Source organism: Podospora pseudoanserina, chromosome 1 (assembly GCF_035222485.1).
Source record: "Podospora pseudoanserina strain CBS 124.78 chromosome 1, whole genome shotgun sequence".
NCBI classification, from domain to species: domain Eukaryota; kingdom Fungi; phylum Ascomycota; class Sordariomycetes; order Sordariales; family Podosporaceae; genus Podospora; species Podospora pseudoanserina.
In genome coordinates, this window is record NC_085920.1 from 3,513,271 (window position 1) to 3,534,398 (window position 21,128).

The window sequence follows — 21,128 nt, forward strand, 5'->3', positions numbered from 1 at the left end:
TGGACGTTGATATCTTTTATTGTCGTTTCTTTTTGTACCGTTGGTGGAGTTGGTTGATCTGGACTGTTCAACGAACCCCTGGACAGCGCGGCCACCCAGTGACACCAAAGCAGGTATAGCGCTGACTGGGGCTCGCGCTGCACAAAAGCCACGCGATGGCCTGGTTGTCTGTCTTCCCTTGCTTCGAATATAGCTGTTCTGTATCTACACAGCGCACAGGGTGCTACAACCGAGTGCGGTTCACCAAAGGGAACATTGCACAAGCGAGCCCCCCTAATATCGCGGCCGGCGATTTCAGGGATTCCTTCCAGAAGCTGCAATGGATATAGATGAAGCTGCCCGCAAGAGGGCATGAAAGAGGGCGGCACAGGGCATCGCCGAAGGGATGCTACAACAATGCGCCCAATTCCAGCCTCAAGCACTCGGCAGCCGCTTCCGCGATGAGTTGTCCAACACCCACCTCGAGGTGCAGATGGATGCAGGCACGCGCCGGAATACAACTTGCCCCTCCTGCCTGACTGTGACTGTTCTGGAACCGGCCAGCAGTTCATCGCATCTCTATTCCTTTCTTTTTCGACCAACCATACTTGAGCCTCTCTTCTGTCTGATCTTGGTCGGGCATTGGGGGGAACATCTACAACACAACCTATCAAACTCACAGACTCTTCACCAGCCGTTGCAAGGGTTCGAGGGACCCCGGCAAAGCCCAAGTCAAGACAAGACCCACCGGCTCCGTTCTCCACCGCAGCGGCCCCAAGCGCAACCCCCTCACCATCCCCCTCCCCTCCATCACCGTCGCATCAAGTCTGCGATCCTTGTTCTTGCAGCAGCGCCGCCGCCGGGCAACCTGGAGCAGTCAAGAATCCGCCGCGCGCAGCATTAAATATCCGCCCGCTGCCCACTGCCCAGTGGCGTGCTACCTGCGGAAAAGTGATGGGGCGACGTGCTTCTGTCCAACTGTTTACACTGGCCTGCACCACCCTCTGCAGCTCCGCGTCGACCCGGTGGGCCAGGCAGGTTATAGGTTGTTGATAGCTCTCTGTCCTCGGTCCTCTTGCCTTCAGCCAGCATCGCTTTCCCCCCGTCTCACAGCAGCAACAGAGGAGGAGCCGCATTGCTGGCCATGTGGAACTTGTAACGGTGAGACGTTGGAAGAAGGAAACTGTGCGTCGGGACCCAGGATTATCCTCCGCAAGGCACTCTGGAACCGGCGAATCACGACTCACTCCTCGCCATCAACACCTGTTTTGTGCCCAGATGGCTGTGACAGTCGAAGCCCATATCTGCTCAGTCTAACCCAATTTCTTCATCCGGCCCCTCCCTCTTTTCCCAAAAGCCTGTCGTTACCGTTATCGAAAAAAAGGGGAAAAAAAAAAAAAAGTCCGTTGTAGACAACGCCGATCAATATGCCGAGCATATTCGGAAGGTCTGGCTCCGGCACTCCGGCCGGGGCCCGTGCCAAGACCGGGAAGTCGATCCGGGGTGCCATCATCTCGGCCCCGATCCCGATACCCAGCACTGTCGATGATGACGAGTTCCCCATGCGCAAACCCGGATCTGCAAAGGCATCGACAGTCACCGACGAAGAGTTTCCGATTAGGAGACCGGGAACAGGAATTGCCACGCCTTTACCCCTGGCTAATGAGCATTCGCCATCATTGGACGGGAAGCACGAGCGCGACCATGAAAAGGGAAGCGGAGACGAGAGGGATCTTCCAGACGAGGTGGTTCCCGTATCCTCCATGTTGGGCGACGCTGTCGACAAAGAGACTGGCGAGATCATTCCCGAAGCGCCGTCAGATCCACCACCTGGGCCTCCGTCTCGCTTGAGTACTCCGGCCGGGGCGCCGCCGGCACCACGAACTGCGTCCACAACGCCACCAAATCGCACCTCACCGCGAGGACCTTCGCCGCAAGGGATTTCGCCATCTAGAGTGTCACCGCCGAGGGCATCACCACCGGCAAGAAGAGCAACACAGCCAGCAATCAGCACGCAGCTCAGGTACTCGACCATCAGTGATGCGCCTAGCAAAAACACCACTCAAAGCACTGTGCCGCAGCGGAAGAAATCCACGCTGCGGTCGGCTTTGGGAAAGCTATTTGGCCGTGGCAAGAAGAAGCAAAATGTTCAGGACACCAGCCCTACGCCGATCCCGGAAGTTGAGCCTGTCAGCTCGATACAGCATAGAAGTGTATGTTAACCAGAAGCGAGAGTAATTTGGTCGTTTTTGGAGTGCTAACATGAAAAGCTGTAGGATCCAACTGCACTCGGCAGGCCAAATCACCCACCAGCAAAGCGCTCAGCTTCACTTCCCATCAGCGAGTTCGACCGGCCCCTGAGGTCACATTCTATCGGCCCTGACGACATCATGGCCATTGAGAGTGCACGAAACTCGATGCAGTTGGCAGGAGAGGGTGGTTTATCTGTTGCAAACCCGAATAATCGTCGCAGAGCTGCAACGACGACCAGCCGGATGATGTTCCAGCAGCGTTTGCGCAACCCAGAATGGGGAGCCGGTCTATCACCACGACCTGCGAGTGCTCAAGGACGGGGTGGAAGTAGCAAGGAGGAAAACCACGCCGTTACGCACGATCCGGATGAAATCGGGCGTGCCATCACCAGTGATAGCGGCCACGGTCTGCGGCGGCGGTCTAGGAGCTTGTCTGGTCTTCAGGACTTTGCCAATGCCCGACCTGTGACGGCCCGGAGACGAAGTGATGAGATGCGTTTCTGGCGGCAGTCATACGACCCAACCGGTCTCATGTCACCATTATCATCCAATGCCCCTGACATTGACGACACAGGCGTGGTGGATGTCAGCGCCCCAGACAGCCCAGCAGTCGAAGTGCCACCAAAAACACCGCCGCAGCCCTTCAATTTTGGTCTGCTGTCCAAAGACATGCTCGGCATGAAGATAACCCATGCTGCCAACTTGGACACCCGAGTCGGAAACCTCGAGTCCCGAACTCGCAAGCTGGAGAGGGTAGTCACCCAGCTCTGTCACGCCGTCCCCGGATTCAGAGGTCCCCTAGGCGATACCACTCCCACTCCTGCAACGTCACAAAACGAACCCTTCCCAGTCCAAAAGAAGGTCTCGGTCCAGCAACCCCAATTCGGCTTTTCCACCTCGACACCCCCACCAACGATACCAGCCATCTACAATCCCATTCCCCCAACGCCCGTCCAACCAAGCAGCAGCTCCCGCAAGTCACTAGAAACCGAAGACAGGGACACTCACTCCCTTTTATCCTTTGGCGAAGCACCCACCTTTATCGGCTCCCTCCACCCGCCGTCCTCGTCGGCAACCCAAGCCGCCCAGTCTTTGACCGTCGCCGCCCCACCCACCACCACCACCACCACCACCACCACCACTACCACCAACCCCCATCCCTTCCCGACCAATAGAAGAAACCATTACGCAACTCAAAGCCGAACTAGCATCTGAACGCGCCGCCCGTCGAGACCTCGAGTCTCAAGTGAGGAAACTTTCCGAACGGCTGAATACCCTGTCTTCGACTGTCTTCGCCATGGTGCGCAGCCCGTCCGAGTCACGGTCTCAGGAGCGGCTGATTGCGCCGGCTGCGTCGAGTAGTAGTTTGAGTACTGGGTCTCCGTTGCTGTTGCCGAATAGTCTGAAGGGGACGCCGACGACAAGGGCAAAGTCGCACGTTCCTGCTGTTACGCAGCAGGGGCAGGAGCAGTTGAGTGTTTTTGATGATGATGATGATGATGATGATGATGATGATGAGGAGGAGGAGGAGGAGGAAAAGGACTTTCAGACTCCGATGGAGGTGGTCAAGTACGGGGCTTTTGGGGAGGAGTTGAAGGATCATGGGGTTGTTGGGGAAGAAGGGGGAGATGGGGAGGGGGAGTGGGGAGGGAATTTGGATGGGGATGGGGGTGGGGAGGAGAATAAGAGGAGGAAGGCGGCGAGGACGTTGAGTTTGAGTCAGTTGACTTTGGGGAGGGGAGGGGGGAGGGGGCAGGTTTGATAGGGCACCATGAGCGACTTACGACGGCGGCACGACGATTGTTGAGTCATTTCTCGAGGACATTTTGTTTACATACCATCTACACCCTTCTCTGCATTTTGGCATAGCTGGCGGGCATTTCTTTCTTTCTTTCTTTTTCTTCGCAGTGTGTTATTGTTTAAGGCATATATATCATCTTATATCTTTCTTACCGGGTGTGTTTTCGCGGTCATGGGGTGGGGGGAAGTTAATACTGGGTATCAAAGAAAGAGGTTTTGTAGATTTTCTTTTTTTTTTTTTTTTTTGCGTTGGGAGGATGTCTGCGTGTGTTTATGTATAACTAGATACCCTCGTTTCCGGATTTTATATTTAGGATAGGGACAGAGGAGAGCTTTTCTGGTTGGTTGGGAATGTTGAATTGAGGTTTTTATCCTGCACTTTTTCTGGCTCAACTTCTGTGCTGCGCTGTGGTGAAATGGTTCCCTGCCTAATTTGAAGATGCGCGAGGAGCTGATGTTGGGCAAGTGGAAGGAAGTGTAGGTCGTGAATCTCCAACCAACAAGTAAAACCAGGTTTTTAAAAATGGTTTGAAGTTCTGCACATAATGAATAACTTATCATTACATACCCCAATACCCAAGCTACACACACACACACACACACACACACCCTTCCGCAACCAACCACCAAAACTAACCCTCATCTCCATCCTTTAAAAAAAACCACTCAATCTTGGGGTATCATATTTATATTTCCGCTTCACTGTCTATCCCTGACTGAATTCCCTTATATACTTTCCTTCCCCTTCTCACACACAACAAACAAACAAACATATCCATCCCACAAGCCCCTCCCCCCTCCCACCACCACCACCACCACCACCACCACCACCATCATCATCATCATCATCATCATCGGTCCTCATTTTCCCTCCAAACCACACACACCCAATGAATCAATCTATTCCTCCCCTCCCTTCCCCTCCCTATACGTACCACCTAACCTCAACCCCCCAACGCATTAAAATACTACAAAATAATACAATTCTTCATGTTGAACCCCCAAAACCCCATTCTTTTGATCGCCTGGCCTGCCCAACCACTGATAGAGAAGATCGAAAAAACCGTAAACGCCTTGCTTGATTGAAAAACAACAACACCATCCTTACGTGACGATGTGAATGCAGAAATGAAACCCTCTGGATGCTACTTCTTATTTTTTGGGGGGCTGGAAAATGCGCAAAACCACTCGATGGGGCGGTTGGCGGGTGGTGGTAAACGGCGGAAAAAGACCAACCATCCGATGGTTGTCATGACCATTCGAAGTGCTGTGATCAAGTGTGTCCGCCTGCCAATCCCTTCCCCCAACAAACAACCCTACTCTCCCCGTCCCACCTCCTCTTGCTCCCAGACCCTTGCGCATTTCCCTTCCCCAAATAAGAGGTCAACAAGACCACTCTCCCCCTCCCCACCCACTACCCACTAGTTCCTGCTTATCCCGTCCCCCCTCCTCCCACCAGCAATCCCCATGCGTCGTCCTGCTCTTAACCAGAAAAAAAAATCATCAACAACCCCCCCAAAGGCACTACCTCTGCCCCCCAGCCGGAGGAGGAGGGGAAGCCTGATTAGGCGTAGCCCTAACCTTCAACTTGATAACACTCTTCTTCTTCATCGGCGGGGTCTCAACACTCCCACTCCCATTCCCCGACGACGTCTTCGCAACAGGAGCGTGATGCTGCGGCGCCCCACTAGGCAAAGGCTTCCTCTGCTTCGGCGCAGCACTCAGCAACCCCGGCGTCCCCGTCCTCATCCCCGGGGCAGGACTAGCCCTCGACGAGCTCGTCGGCGCCGGGCTCCCCCTGCTCAGCAAAATCGGCGTCGACCCACGACCGCCCACCGTAGGGGTACGACCACGCACAGACGACGACGAATGAGCAGAAGACGACACCTTATGAAGTCCGCTACCACCTCCACCACCACCACTGCTGCTGCCAACTCCACCAAGGATTGCAGGGCGCTTAGCCACGATCGTTGAGGAGAAGGACGAGGCTGGTCCGGATCCTGAGGATGATGGTTTGTTGTTGTTGTTGTTGTTGTTGTTGTTGGCCGCAGCTGCAGCCTTGACTTCCCGCATTTGCCGTTTTGTCTTTTCGGGAAGTCGATCCCACTGTGTGAACGGAAGCGTGACGATTTTGCTTGGCTTGCCATTCTCGGTCTTGATCTTCTTTGGTCGGACAAGGTCGTCGGCTTCGTCACTCTTGCGCTTCTTGGCCGAAGGCTTGGGGCGCTTCTCGGCGGGAGGTTTGGCACCGTTTGTGGCTGGTTTTGGAGCAGCAGACGACGGAGCAGGTGGTGGTGTGGCATTCCTTGGGGTAGACGGGTTGCCGAGGAGAACAGAAACACGCTGGACCGCGATAGAGTCGGAAACGACTGAGGCCGACGGGCGTGGTGTGGCTGGGGTATTAACCACTTGAGCCACAGCCGCACGAGGCATGACCGCAATAGAGTCGCTTGGTACGCTGGGCAGGGTGAGCGGACCCGGAGTACCAGGTCTACTAGCGGAAGGTCCACTGAAGGAAGGTTGTCTACTGACAGAGGCACCGCTGAAAGAAGGCTTCGTACTAAGTTTGATCTTCTTGGGTTCTGGTGGTTTGATGACTGGCTCGGGCGGCGGAGGAGGTGGGGGTTCAAGGACAAGCTTCTGTCGAGGCTCGGTGCGGTATTCGGTCGTGAAGCGAATGATGCATTGCTTCTTGGTGACCCGAGAGGGATCTGGTCGCCCATTAACCAACGGAGGAGCATTGATCTCGCGCGTAGCTTTCCAGACCTTGGGATACTTAAAAGTCAAAAGGAGGTTATCCTCCGGTTCGAACATGGCAAAGCAAAGATCTAGAAGGTTGAACTTCTCCTTGGCACTGATCCATGTAGAGTTGACAGCCTTCCAGACAACCAGCTGCAGGTCCTCGTTCCCCTTGAGTTCCTCTTTGAGAGCGGCGAGGGCATTCTGAATACTCTGGTTGCGGTTGGCATCAAGCTTTCTCTGCTGAATTTCGGCCTCGCCCTGCTCGATGACAAAACCGTCGTCCTCGACGATGGCCTGTTGTTGGTCGACCTGCTGGGCCTTGCTCTCACCGAGGGCAATGGCGGCCATGCCCTTGCAGAGAACCTTGAACAACCGGTCTCGGACAAACGGCGAGGGGTCTGTCGAGACGCTGGATAGCAACAGCTTCATTATGGCCGGTTTGGACAGCAGACCGAGCTCAACAAGGCACTCGAAAGCCTTGATGCGGACGAGGTCGATGTTGTCGTCTTGCAGATACTGAATGAACTCGAGCGGGGCGACCGGGATAACCTTGGCCTTCATGAGTCGCATCTTGCACTCCAGAGCGGCGGTCGTCCAGATGTTCTGATAGGATGAGGTCCACTCGTCCATACGGCGATACTTGTCGATTTCCTCAATCGTCTTCTCGATGAAGCGCTTGAACTCCGCGTCCGCTTCATCGTGAACGTTCAACGATGACAGCAGATCACGATCACCATCGACCTTCTTAGGGATCAGGGACGTAGTCAGGGCTTGTAGTAGACACGCCACATAGGGATGATCCGAGTAGTCGTTCTCAGAATTGTCGTTGAAGAGGAGCAAGTCGAGCAAAAAGTTCCGCGCGTCCTTTGAGCACCGGCCGTTCTCCCTCGTCTTCGCAATGGCCGAGACCATAGCACACTGGACGTGATACTGCGCCTTGTCGCTGAAATCATTCGGCATAGGCGGGAAGGTAACCGCCCCGTTCTTCCCGACCATGCGGTCGCAAAAGAAGTGCCGGAAGATCAAGATCAAGTGAGCCTTGCCGATGTAGTTCAGCTCCGGATCAGCCATCTTTGGAAGATCCTCGATGGCCATGCAGCGTATCCCGTAGTAATACCGACGGTCCATAGCCGTCCGAGTCTCAATCGTAGAGACAACACCGCTGGGCCTCGAAGCTCTGCGGAGGTAGAGCATTGAATCCTGCTGGGCGACCACATCCCTGTCCTGCTGCAGCTGAGCAACAATCATGTACGGAGGCATGTCCGTCTTCATGGAACAGAGCCACTCAAAGTTGCAGTCCAGTCTGATCCACTCATAGGATTCCTGATCCATCTGAGCCTGTGTAGCTTGCGACCAGTCCTGAAGGCCCCAGTCTTGCACATCCTTTTCCGTCTGGAGGACGTCGCCCAGAGCATTGTAATAAACAACGTCGTCCTCCTGGAGGTCCTTGTCAGCAGCTGAGTTGGCCGCAGCTGCCGCAGTGGCTTTCTTGGTACGCTTCATCCGTTTGTACTTGGTGTTGTAGGCGATCTGCCAGTTGGTGGAGACCTTGTCCTTATCAGAGATGGCCATATAGTGCTCATATGGAGTACCATCGGCCTCTTGAATTCGCACGGAAAACGGTCCAGTGAAATGCTTGGGAACCGATCCAGCCCACACATCATGCCTCAACTCCACCAGCTCGCGGTAGAAATCTTCTTTGGTGATCTCCTTGGCGGTATCTTTGCTCTGCCTCTGTTCAACGGTGATATCAACATTCAGGTTCTTCTTGTTGAACTTCTGCTTGATATCGAGCTTGGGACAGCCGGCGCTGTGGATCCACTGGGCCCAGAGCTCGTCAGGCCGGTACGTGCTCATCTTTTCACAAGCTGTCCGGAACGGCTCGGCAGACAACCATGTAGTCTCATTCCTGGTGTCAATGTTCGCCGTGGAAACGATCTTGGAGATCACACGGACGATGCCTGTCGATCCTGTCATCTTGGACATCCGTTGATCGAGGATGAAGAGAACCAACGGAGCTTTGAGGGCCATGAACTCTTGTTCAAAGTCGCCAATGTGAAGGTGCTCGCCAAGATCGTGGAGCGAAGGGCGACTAACATCTTGCTCCACCAACTTGTCGGACAGCGTCTTCATGTGAAACCGGTACCAGTTATTACCGCATATCGTTTTCATGAAAAGGTCCGTCATGAACCATTGGATGCCGATAATCAACCAGTAGTCCGAACGCCGGTTTGGGACGATGTAAACTCCAAAGTACTGGCTAGCCAGAGCATGGACCAGCTTCCGAGTAACTTCAGTCTCCACCTCAATGATGTCCTCGGGATAGAGAAGTCGTGTGCTGCAGAGCGATATTGAGGTTCCTGAGACCGTGTCTTGAACCATGTCCTCCACAAAGACGACCTTGTAACTATCGAATGGATAGCGTCCAAACTCGGGCGCAAAGTAGTCAGCCGCAGCCACGATAGGCTGGCAGGTATGAAGAACCTCTTCAGCACGGCCTGGGAGACAGTATCCGTGAATCTTGGCCGCGTTGGCTCCAAGCTTCTCGTCTGCCTCTTCCGTTCTGAACTCGGACCAAAGCTGGATGTGCTCAAACGGCCCGATGGCAAAGGCGATGTGCTGGGCGGCCGCTATCGAGGACTCGAAGGTCATAATCTTCTTCTTGTCATCCAGAGGATCAATCCGTTCGCCCGTAAGATTGCCAGAGCAGACTACGGTCATCTCCAGCATCTTGTCCTCCTCGAGCAGCCTAGAAGCTGGTGGTGGCGGCGCCGGATCCTCCCCTTGTTTTCTCTTCCTGTTGCCATTCGAGACCAGACTCGTTGATGGCTGAGGGAGGGCAGCTGACTGCTCAAAGACATCACCCAAAGTTCGCGGGCACTTGATGGACAACTCCCAAGGATGTCTCGACCCCGGGTCATCCACGCATGGGAAGATGCAGGAAACAGCGCCGGGCTCCAGAGAGTGTCGGGTATAGACATGCGGATATCTCTTGTCTCCCTCGTCGACGCCGACGAAATGCAGGCCATCCCGGATATTTTTCGAACGGAAAGGTATAGCGATCTTATAACTATGAGCCTCAGACTGCTCCATTCCCGAAGCGGCTGCCTCGTTCTTTGCCCGTGCAAGCTCGGGCATTTGTCGGGCTTTGGCGGGCGGCTCCGACAGATACTCGCGTTTCAACGACACCTTGAGGGATCCATCGGCGGGGACGCAACATGGCAAAGCAGTCCGGTCGCTGTTTGGGACCTCGGGTCTCTTCAGCGGTCGCAGAGGCTGCATTCGCCGTGACATGATGTGGTGTTGTGGGGCGCCGATTTGGTACTCGCGAGGAACCTGCATGAGGTCGTAGGGGTCTGAATATGATGCCTTGGTTTTGAAGCCATTAACGGTGATATTGTCGATATCAATATCGCACTGACGAGCATCCAGTTGAATTTCTTCGAGGTCCGGCTCGATAGGGAAGATGACCATCGTAGATACTCCATGGACGCTCTTGTTCTGGAGATCGACCTCGATCGCAACGTGCTGCTTGAGCACGACAAATGGGAGAGCCGCAACTGGTGGTGGCGGCAGATCGTCTCCTCCAAGTGTGAGGTCACCCGCGGCGCCTTTTTCAACCGTGAGAGACATGGCGGGCTGCGAAATGCGATCGAATCGTGATGAAAGGTTGAGAAATCGATTCCGAGTTGAAATGCGGATGCAGTCGCGAGTCGTAGAAGGTGGGCGAGTGTTAGCACTGCCTGCGAGAGAAAACTGTGATTGAACAGGTCGGCCTCTCAAGGCTCGCGGAGATGGGACCTGTTCAGTCGGTCATGGCAGTTCGTCAATGTGCCACGTATGGAAGAGTGACGGCCGTAAAACGGGAGGATAGTGGCTTCGCTCGATGGATGATGGATGGTAGTCTCGTTGGCTGGATTTGAGATGCACGCGCGAGAGAAACCGGTGTTGGCAATGGTTTGGCGACAAAACCGGGAGCCTGAAAATTGACTGTTGTGGCAGGGAGGGAGAGAGAGCGAGAGGCGTCGTCGGTGTTGCAAAGCCAAAATACAGAGCAGCAGCTCGCGGTTTGCGGTTTTGCGAAATGCGCCGGCGCCCCGCAACAGGGCAAGCAGTTAGTTGTTCGCCAGGCAGCACAGTGCCAGAGGTGAGGCTACAGTATCCAGTAGCAGGGCAGGCAGAACGAGTGATGGAATGGCACGGCGGAGGGTTCGCCGGGGATTGCTGCCGTCGTGGTTGACGCGATCGAGAGCCAGGCCTTGGCCCAGATGCGGAAATGGTCCCAACTCCGCTAAGCTTCAGTGGAATACTGATTACCTGCCGAAGATTTGCCGGGGCATCTCTGATAAGATAAGCCGATAAGAGCTCCAGACTGATGTCATTGTTCACAACATCAACCATTCACTTTGCAACATTATATATTTCATTGCTTGTTGGCTTACTGCGGTAACTAATGTAGCTTCGTTATTTACGAGGGCCATTATATTTTTAACCACATTGCTTCACCTTTTCCCGAGCATGGATCATAGAGTCTACAGCCAATATAAACTTTGAGAGGCAGTGACAACACTACATCCCTTGTTGATTCGGCCTCTCAACATCGCTGGAGAATAGGCTCGAAGATCACAGGCGACGAAGGTAATGAGATTATATGAGGTTACTCATTTGATCAACAGCAAGGCAGCTGATCGCCAAGTGGTTTTTATGACAAGGCTGCTACAATGTTCGACACCAACAGCAACACAACTTGCACAGTATGATGGCTCAATCAGTCGTTGGGAATGGAACAGACGGAGAGAACCCAAGATATTCGTCCAAGTAGTAAAGAGGTCAAACAGAACAAAGTATGGCAAACATCTTCCTGAGTTCTTGCTAATCAGCCCACGACACCTCTTGAAGCCCAGTTTCGATTCAGGTGCCAGAATCTTCAAAGCCAGAATTTCTGCGCAGGCTGATTACCCAAACACTAAACCTACACCTCACCTCCTCACTTGCGGTGAGGCATCAAACCCAGATCCCAACTCCAGCCTGGTGCCGAAAGACAGCCTCACCGTCTGCCCACCAAGTCCAGACCTCACCTTTGCCATCTTTGCGGTGAAGGAATTCTCAAAATCAGACTTCTAGTCCCGTTTCATCCTCACCCCTCGAAAAATTGTGACGAAAAAAAAACCATGATAGGACTCCAACAACAGCCTCGACCCAGTGCCACCTCACAAACCCCCACCACACTTTCCCCATCAGACGCAAACGAGACTTCCCATACCCGGTAGTATAGTTCATGTACGTCTGCGTGTTCCTACATATGCAGGTTCAGTGAGTCACCGCCCCCCTCTCCCCATGTAAACATTCCTGCCCAATACTATCTCCCAAGCAAATGCCGATGAAACGAAACATTTTCATCCACTTCATGACTCCTCTGGCCCGATCGTCCGGAGAAACAAAGCAACTGAAACGGTGAAACATGCAGCTAGCTTTCACCTGCAGGAAACAAAACTGGATCTAGAAGAACAAGATCTCTCTCCGCCTTTATGACTCTTGTTCCTCTGCATGTCGATGTGTTGGGCTGGTTAGGAAAGTCTTGGGGTAGGTTGTGGGTGTCTGATAGCCAATCGACGGACCGAAACACGAACTTGACAGGTGAACGGCACGTGGTTGTGGCATTTTCAGAGAAATGATTGGCTGTAATCTTGCAGCGTGGTGACAGGGGAAAAGGAACGAATCGGGACGAGGGGCAGAATCGCGAGCCATACACGACCGGGCCGCGACGGGAACGCCAGAAGATCGCGAGGTCACGGGATCTCGTGGTGCAAGAGAAACAAGTTGCTCGGAAAGATAACATTATTCCCGGGTAATTCTCGTCCAGGGAACTCGCAAGCCGGGAGAGTCGGGGAGAAAGGCTAGTACGTATAAGCGCCCGGTGAGGCGGTGCAAATGGGCCCTACGTCAGATTCAAGCAAAACCGTTGACAAGAAGCAGGAGTTGAAATCGGAGACCGGAAAGGCAAACCTGAGAAACCCCGGGGTCGGAGATTCGGTCTGGCGTTCTGGCGGCTACTGAAAATCTTCAGCCATCTCAAACTGCTTGAACTGCTGCGGCCGCCGAAGGAGGAGGGGGAAAGCTGATCTGATTGACTGCGGCGGCTGTTCACGAAGCACAGCTTAACAAGCCTTTGCTTGGTAATGTTAGCGCTGGAAGCGGTGGCACAGCAGATTGTGCTAACAGATCGTCGTAGTACTCTGTCGGATGTTACACGCGGGCGGAAGCGGGAAGATGGGCGGTTGTGGGCGCTTACAATGTCAAGCGTCAAGCGAGCTGGGCGGATCTCTCCGGGCGGCTATTTTCATAGACCCAAGTCCCAGGGAGCAAAGACCGATATTGGTCTCATATCCGCAACCGCTCAACGGGCTACTACATCGGACGCTCATAAGACAGAGCAATCTCAGCAGGCGCTCGCTTCTCTAGTGAGATTTGCGTCCAGGGAGACCCAGGACAAGACCATGACCGAAGCTTGAGGAAGAAAAGGGAGATCTAGATCCGCAAATGCAAGCATGGGTAAACTCTATTCCCAAAATTAGTACATACAAAAAAATCATGAGGCCAGACCATGGGAATTGTGAGGCGGGCATGATGCCCAAGGGTTCAAGGGTTAGAAGTGAAGCCATGTCCGGATGCCCAATATCATGTGTTGGCCGAATCCAGAGTGCAGTTGATATGAAGTCAAGTGCGGGGTTGTATGCTCGACGTTGTATGAATGAATTCTCCGAGGAAAGCCACAGGCGTGGCTGACCAGTTCTAGATGGCATCTCCCGCTCTGCAGCCCCGGACTTGTTCTCGTCTGGCCATCGCCATATCAGATGTTTGTCGCGATGGATGGCCGTGTCGTGGTTCGAGTCGCCAAAAACCGCGAAGAGCGTGGATGGATGGTGGGACGGTGGTACGTACCTTGACAGAAAAGCGCGGCGGCAGCGTGTCGTCGAATGGCAGCTCAGAACCAGGAACGCTGGATGTTCCCCACAGCGAACGATTGGCGCCCGGCAGCTGGCCAGATGGACCGTTGCGCAAGCTCCAATGCAAGACCATGTGTCTAAATTTGAATGACTCATAGACGCTGCATGAAGGAGCTCTCGGACCTATCAGAGGCGTGGTCTTGCATCTTCAAGTCGTTTTTCAAAAGAAAATGTTCGGGGTCTTGTTCGCTGTTTATGAGGGGAAAGAACTGAGGTTGAGAGAAGCTCTGCTGTGGGGGAGAAATGCGGGAGTTGGTGGAGAGCTTTGTGGGCTACCAGAAACCTCTTTGTCCGTTTGAGGTCTGAATCTCGCACTGGTTCCGACATGTGCCAGACAGCGCAAAAGAGGCCGTGTGACAAGATCACAAATCTAGCGCAGCACCAAGCGATTGTTTCCAGCGCTCTCTGCTCTTTGTGTGGTGGCCATCTGATATTAAAGAGCCGCCGAGCACGGGCCACTCCCGGGTACGTACCTTGTCTAGAGACGAGAACCTCAACACCCAACCTCTAACGTGGCTGCTTTCCTTCCTCCACTACGAATCCGCTACTGCCCGGCAGACGTTGAGTGACATGATCGTTCCGGGTCGACGCCATCGCTCTCCGCGTTTCAGGTTTATTTTCATCCACTGGAAAAGCAGGGCTACCTCTGTCTGCAGCTGTGTAGGGCATGTTTGCATGTACATCCCACTTGGGAGAAGTGGAAGACACTTGACAGCAGCCTTGCCCTTTCTGGCGGCGTGGGATTGCCGTCCTGTCCGCTCCTGGCTTAGATCGCTTCGCGGTACACGCCCTACACGCCTACCACGTCCCACACGCCCTACACACCCGCGCCCATCTCCAGATATCGCGCCCCCAGCCAGTCCCTGTGGACCTACCGGGCTGGTGCATCATGGGCCCGCTCCAGCCGGCCACCCATGGCCTATGATCCCCCGGTTCTGATGTTCTGATCTTGCGACGAGGATAAGTATCCTCTTTTTCCCACCTCTCGTTTCTCATGTTTCCATCTCCAGTATCAGACATCACCAGTCTTCCATCATCTTTCCTTTGAAACAAAGGGCTTCTCTGGAGAGCTCGGCTTGAAGCCATCCCATCTCTTTCTGTCAACTCATACACACAACGGAGCCGGACTCCACATCGACAACTACACTAATTCTAGTAATCAACCTCCCCCAGGCAGTCACCATGGCCTCGTAAGTAAACAACAGTCGAAGTAAACATAGGCGATCTTAGCGGCTAACATTTCTTGCCATCAATCAGTCTTGGAGAAGTCACCTTTGACTTCACATTCCCATGTGATCCTTCAACGCCTCCCAGCTTCACCTTTGACCCATCTCTTTTGGAGATCCCCTACAACCAAGGTCATGCTCGCTCCAGCTCACTTTCATCCATCTACTCTTTCGAGTCCACACCATCAGAGCCCGTCTCGGCACCCAGCACCCGCCGGACCACCCCAGCCCGGTCTCCCATCCGGACTCATGGGCCTCTTCTCCTGCCCAAGATCCGCAGCCAGGATCAAGCCATCGGCCCTTCCGCTGCTGCCCCGGCTGCCAAGCGCCAAAGGACATCACCAACCCCAGCTGCCCCCAACAAGAGCGCCTACCGCCCAACACACGCCCGCAGCTACACCAGCCCAGAGGCCATCTCCTTCACCAGCTCGGTCTCTTTCACAGATGACAGCAACCCAGCACCTCTTCTCTGCTCCCCCGTGAGCTTTGCCCACGATTCCGCCGCGAACCACTCCCGGAGAGCATCTTCCTGCAGCGTCGAAAACATCAGCTTCCCCAGCCAGGTCACATCATACCGCCCCATGCCCACATACGTGCCTGCCAGACGCACCAGCACAAGCCCCACACCGCCACCCCAACCCCAACCCCAGACCCATCTCTCCCAACCCGAACAGTACAACCTCTACCAACAGTATGTCCCAAGAGCGCCATCACCATTGGCCGCTGCCGCCCCCATCGTCCCAGACATGACCCCCTCCACAACCCTCTACTCCTACCTCACCTCCTCCAACCCAGCCCCATCCCTCGTCAGGAGCATCTCCTTCCCCCTCCGTGACCCGAACATCAAGCACTTTTGGTGGGACGTCCGCCAGATCAGACCATGGACCAACTTCACCGCCCAGAGCCTCCTGTCTCTCCCCGGCGCGGAGTCGTGCCTTTCCACCCCGCTCTCAGCGGCTCTGCTGCCCAACATTTCCGCCGGCGGGCAGAGACACCCCGAGACGGAGGCGGCGCTTCACGGGATCTACGCGGGGTATTACCTCCCCAAGCTGAACAATGCCCTCGCGCTGTCGTCAACACAGCCGGTGCAGCTGTCGGTGCCGAAGAAGGCTGCTGCTGGGATGAACACGGAGTGCATGTTTGTGGGCAACGTCCCCGGCGACGAGGCCAGCGCGGCGGCGATTTTCGGGGGCAAGCCGATGGCGAGGGTGGTGGGGATTGTCAAGAGCTTCGATCGGTTCAATACCGGGATGAGGGTGGAGGGGAATGTGAAGAGGGTGGAGTACCTCCGCGGTCTTGCGCATCTGCATCATGCGATGAGGGAGCACGGGTGTAGGTATGGGTTTATTCTGACCGAGATTGAGCTTGTGGTTGTGAGGAATGGGGGGGAGAGGACGCCGCATTTTGGGTTTTTGGAGGTGACGAGTGTGCAGCTGAACAAGACTGACGATCTGGAGGGGCCGGTGGAGGCGGAGAATGCGGAGATGACGGCTTGTTTGGCGCTTTGGGGGTTGTGCATGCTGGCTGGAGATGGGGCGATGCCGGGGGAGGCGCATTGGAAGAGCGAGATCGGGGCGCCGGCGGAGGGGACGAGGAGGAAGGCTTTGGAGAGGGATGGGTGGATGCCGCAGCCGCAGTTGGCGGAGAAGAGGGAGGCGAAGAGGAGTAGGGGGTGGGTTTGGCCTGAGGACGCGGTGGGCAGGAAGGAGTTGGGGAAGAGGGGGGTTAGGTATGGGGGTTGTTAGTTAGATTGCATGGCTGGTTCATGATGAAAGGGTCTGCGACTCTGGTGAAGAAAAAAAAAGAATAATGAGACTCATGACTGACGACTGGTTTCGGGTGGGTCATGGGGACTCGAGGATTGGAGTTTTGGATATAGGAGTGGGCATTTGGGTACATTTTTGATAGTTAATACAAAGTTCAGATGATCAACACCTTTGACGTTGACTTTCTGTGATATTGTGCGGCTCTTCATCCCAGCATCAACCCTCTCCAACCCATTGTCCCAAATCCACAGTAAAGCCCTCCAACCCATCACCAAAATACCCCACCGACACTCCCCGTTGCTTTTACGTCTCCATCCTAGACTTCAGATAGCGATGTAAGCTGGTTCGTGGTTTCGCCTCTGCTTCTCTGTCAATGTGGTAAGCAGTTCATTCAATAGGAGACACCGCCTGCTGGCGATGATGGGTAAGCTTGAGATAGGTTGGGAATGCCGCGCGGGCGGGCCGTGATGAGTAAGGAGTCCCTCGTAGGATAGTTTATATTCCGACTACTGCTGGGGCTGAGATGGATGGGAGGTGACAGGGGGGAAGCGGGTGGTTTATCTTTGTATGGCTGAACAGATCTATCTTGTTGATGAAGATTACGACGGCTCATTTGGACAATGTTCTTACCTTTTCTGTGGTTTATCTGGGAATTGAAAAGCTAGCTAGAGGAGTTTGTGATGTGTTTGGATATACTCATGTATGATGAAGTTGACAACTTTGGTGGAACTGGCCTTGATTGGATAAGATTGGTGTTTGAGTTGTGGCACTTGGACGCAGTGCTTGGGCTCAATATTTGGGTTGTGGGTTGGGTGTATCAGTCGATGAATGGGGTGTTGTGTGTAGTTGTCTTTGGTAAATCTGGTTTTATACTATCAGCATGTGGGCCCATGAAAGTCGGAACCTCTTAGATCGGAACAGCTTCCGTAACCGGTACCGGGCCGGGGCTCATAATGGGATCCGCCACGGAACCTCCGTGCCAAGCCGGACCGGATTTCGGAATGCTTCTCAAGCCCTGCCGGATAGAAAAGAGGGTTAGGGTTAATACAGTGGCTGACAAATTACCCCCTCTTTGCCCCACTGCAATCTTGGCTCCAGAGCTGCGCCTTCGTGATGGACCTTCTCCTTTTCTCAACAGTCGCCAGTGCGTCAGGTGCATGCTCGGAGGACACAAATCACTGAACAGGAAGCTTGCCATTGGCACTCTTATCCATTGTTTTGCCAATGGAATCGACTGACTGAATGGGTAGAGTGAAGTGGGGCTGCGTTAGTCGCATCTGCACTGCGCTGTGCTGTCGCAGTTGAGGGCGCTGTGATGGCTGCGACAATCCAAACCATAGATAGGGTGGTTAACCTCTGGGACAATAACCCAAAATAAAACCGTAGCTATAGAAAAATAAAAGAAACAATATTGTGGCTTCATTTTTGAAAAACACCAGTTGGTCGCACGCCCTCAGAAGCAGCCTTCTTTGCTAGGTATTGTCCAGCCAGAACTGGATTGAAACCACACCATCAACCCCCAGGTCGACGAGTGGTCACAGCACAGCGAGCGGCCCCAAAACTCGCAGCAACGCTCTTCGGGTGCCAAGCGACCTTTTCAATTCCCAACTTCAGTCAGCGACAGTTGCGACTTGATATCGGCAGCAGGAGCTTGTGCAGCGGACCATGACAGACACGCTGCACAATGGCCATGACATCCTCTGCGACCCGCTCCAAACGAGCCGAGGGTCTCCATGCCACCATCTCGCACCCCAAGTTGCTCTCCAGCAGCAGCGCTGACTATCGCCGCCCTGTCGCGACCGCCATGCCGAAGCAGAACAGCAAACAATTCCCGCTCAGCCCGACTCGCGCCTATGGAAAGCGACATCTCGACCTCTCGTCTGGCAATTGCGATGCCGTCATACCAAAGAAGGCCAGGATTGCCGTAGAGATCCCGGCGAGGCCCTCGTCGTACCACGCCCGAGTTGCGAAAGAATCGGCCGACGCGCCACCATTGCCGCTGCCCACCAAACCCACTGTCGCGGCGGCGGCACCACCACCACCGCAACCCCGATCTGCGATACCGACACGAGCCCCGCCGGCGCAACCCGCGACAGCAAACAATGCCGAGAAACACCCTACTAGCCTCACAAAACATCAGGAAAAGGTCGTCAATGGGCTCAAGCATGAGCTCAGCAGACTGCAGCCGAACACGGAGGACACAACGAGCACCACCCAAAGCCAGGGTCGCAAGTTGAGGTCACAAGAAGCTACTCGTTTCAAGAGTGAGCTCTCTGCTTATTTCCCCGAGTACGATGAGGTCATTGGCAACGACCCGAAAAAAGAGTGTGAGTTTATCTTGCATATTGTCATCTCTATTCAATTGCTAAGTTGTTCGCGTCCTTTAGACTCGTTGAATCTCGAGACTCCAGTCGCCGTAGTATCCGATACCGCACCTACCCCCTCTGCCTGGGCTTCCAAACCTCCAACCTTCCCAGTCGAGAGCTGGGGCGATAAGTTGTACACCGACCTCCACGACTGCCAGCGAATTGACTTTGCATTCCTCGCAAAGCAATCCAAGCCACTTGATCCCTCACAGTACCAAGCAGACCCCTTGCCCGATAGTTATTACGAACCAATCCATAAAAAAGAAGAAAAGCAAGAGCGCTCGGTACGAAATACCGAAAAGATTCGTGCCCAACATGAACGAGACCAAGTCATCCGCCTCCTGGACGGCCTCCAAGGTCCAGACTGGCTCAGAATCATGGGTGTGAGCGGCATCACCGAATCCAAAAAGAAAACCTTCGAGCCTGCGAGAGAGTATTTCGTCAAGGGTTGCGAATCCATCCTGGATAAGTTCCGGCGATGGACGGCGGAGGAGAAGAGAAGGAAGCGGGAGAAGGAAAGGAAAGCGAAATACCTGGCCGACAGGGAGACTGCCACGAGTGAGGAGAAGGATCTTGAGCCCTCTGCTCGGTCCAGCCGTGCCACGTCTACAAGTCATGAGGAGAAGCATACGAAGAAGAAGAGGAAGAGAGAAGTGGTGGTTCCGGATAGTGAGGATGAGGCTATGGGTGATGATGAGCTGGATGGTGAACCACCAGATGATGTTGAGGAGAGTGACGTTGATGCTTCTGTCGCTAAACAGCTTCGAGAAGAGGCTCTTGCGGCGGCTGCTAAGAAGTCGTCTTTGAAGTCGAAGCCGCCACCGAAGAAACGGGTTCGTCCTTCGAAGCCACCACCACCGCCACCACCACCACCACCACCATACCAAGCTAAGAAGGCACCGACTGTTGAGCCTTTTCCTGTCCCGCCACAGCAGGAGAGGGAGTTTACGTCTTTCTTTGCGAAGAAACATCAGCGTGATGCTGCTCTCAATCCAAACCGTCGCCGAATTAGTACCAGAAGGAACCCAGTTCTTGCTTGGGGCGTGGCCGTTCCCGAGGTTGCAGAGGCCGATTTTAGTCTCTCGGAAGAGATCAGGGATGAGGTGATGGGGTCGAGGAACAGTGCTCCTGCTGCTACGACTACCAACGATACTGCCGCCGCTGTTAAGCCTACCAGGGGCCGTCCTGCGAGGGGGAAGAAGAAGCCTTAGTTGCCTCATTTTTGTCGAAGCAGAGAGATGAACATCATGCCCGTCATCACACTTTGCAACATTACCACATTGTTCCTCGCCACATGCTTACGCGAGTATATATTTGAACATTATCAAACTACCATCACCCCCGCATTGATAGGGGACTTGTAGTTATTCAAAGGATACAAAGGGTTTAGGGTCAGGGTCAGGGTAGGGGTAAACTTGGGAATTTTCAAGCAGGGAGTTTAGGGGGGGGTTCGGATTATTTGGGTTGGGTTGGGGTTTGCTGGGCAGACTTTTTACCGTCATAGGAAGGGGAAATAACTGTTTTTGCGACTGGCAAATTGTTTGGGAGGAGTAGAGACGGTGAGGAGTACCGGGGGTGCAGGACAACAGGCTGCATAGTGTAGGGGTGTTTGTGGGGATAATTGATGTGGGAGGGGGGGTTGTTTATCTGTAGAGATAATTGTATTTATAAATCAAGGTATTAGGAATATTTTGTGGTTGGGGTGTTTATTGTGAGTGATTTGTGATCTTAATGGGTGGTAAAGGGGTTGGTGGTGCTGTTCAGGTTGTGAGAATAGCCAACGACTCCTGTGTTGACATGAGAACTGAGCAGACAACACTCAAGAATCTCCAAACTCCTTGCGAAAAAAGACATATATACCGCTCACAAAGTTACATGAACCCAGCCCAGGCCCAAACCTGGCTATGCATATACCTAACCCATAACCCCCTTTCCCCCCAAGTCCAGAACCATGAATGAACCTAACAGTCCTTTTTGTTCCCTTTCCCCA

The 21,128-nt window shown here is 54.0% G+C and overlaps 4 protein-coding genes across 4 annotated transcripts; 3 read left to right on the forward strand and 1 right to left on the reverse strand.

The window, feature by feature from the left end:
* Window positions 1-1,406: 1,406 nt before the first annotated feature.
* QC764_110060 (uncharacterized protein) lies at window positions 1,407-3,993 on the forward strand (the record flags this gene model as incomplete). The annotated part of the gene is given in 3 exon segments (XM_062942274.1): window positions 1,407-2,192; window positions 2,256-3,342; window positions 3,353-3,993. 3 exon segments carry the CDS (start codon window positions 1,407-1,409, stop codon window positions 3,991-3,993), a joined length of 2,514 nt encoding a protein of 837 aa, XP_062805208.1.
* Window positions 3,994-5,555: 1,562 nt separating this feature from the next.
* taf2 (Transcription initiation factor TFIID subunit 2) lies at window positions 5,556-10,406 on the reverse strand (the record flags this gene model as incomplete). The annotated part of the gene is made up of 1 exon (XM_062942275.1): window positions 5,556-10,406. The coding sequence occupies one exon, from the start codon at window positions 10,404-10,406 to the stop codon at window positions 5,556-5,558; it is 4,851 nt and encodes a 1,616-aa protein (XP_062805209.1).
* A 3,607-nt stretch (window positions 10,407-14,013) lies between these two features.
* QC764_110080 (uncharacterized protein) lies at window positions 14,014-16,942 on the forward strand. The gene is made up of 2 exons (XM_062942276.1): window positions 14,014-14,970; window positions 15,038-16,942. The coding sequence occupies exons 1-2, from the start codon at window positions 14,963-14,965 to the stop codon at window positions 16,749-16,751; spliced, it is 1,722 nt and encodes a 573-aa protein (XP_062805210.1). The 5' UTR covers window positions 14,014-14,962; the 3' UTR covers window positions 16,752-16,942.
* Window positions 16,943-17,884: 942 nt separating this feature from the next.
* Window positions 17,885-20,523, forward strand: QC764_110090 (uncharacterized protein). Its single transcript, XM_062942277.1, has 2 exons — window positions 17,885-19,099; window positions 19,160-20,523. Exons 1-2 carry the CDS (start codon window positions 18,457-18,459, stop codon window positions 20,347-20,349), a joined length of 1,833 nt encoding a protein of 610 aa, XP_062805211.1. The 5' UTR covers window positions 17,885-18,456; the 3' UTR covers window positions 20,350-20,523.
* Window positions 20,524-21,128: the final 605 nt, after the last annotated feature.

Coding starts and splice junctions, on each gene's coding strand:
- QC764_110090 (XM_062942277.1), top strand. CDS start 18,457: ATGGCCATGACATCCTCTGCGACCCGCTCCAAACGAGCCGAGGGTCTC. Junction 19,100..19,159: donor CAACGACCCGAAAAAAGAGT/GTGAGTTTATCT, acceptor CGCGTCCTTTAG/ACTCGTTGAATCTCGAGACT.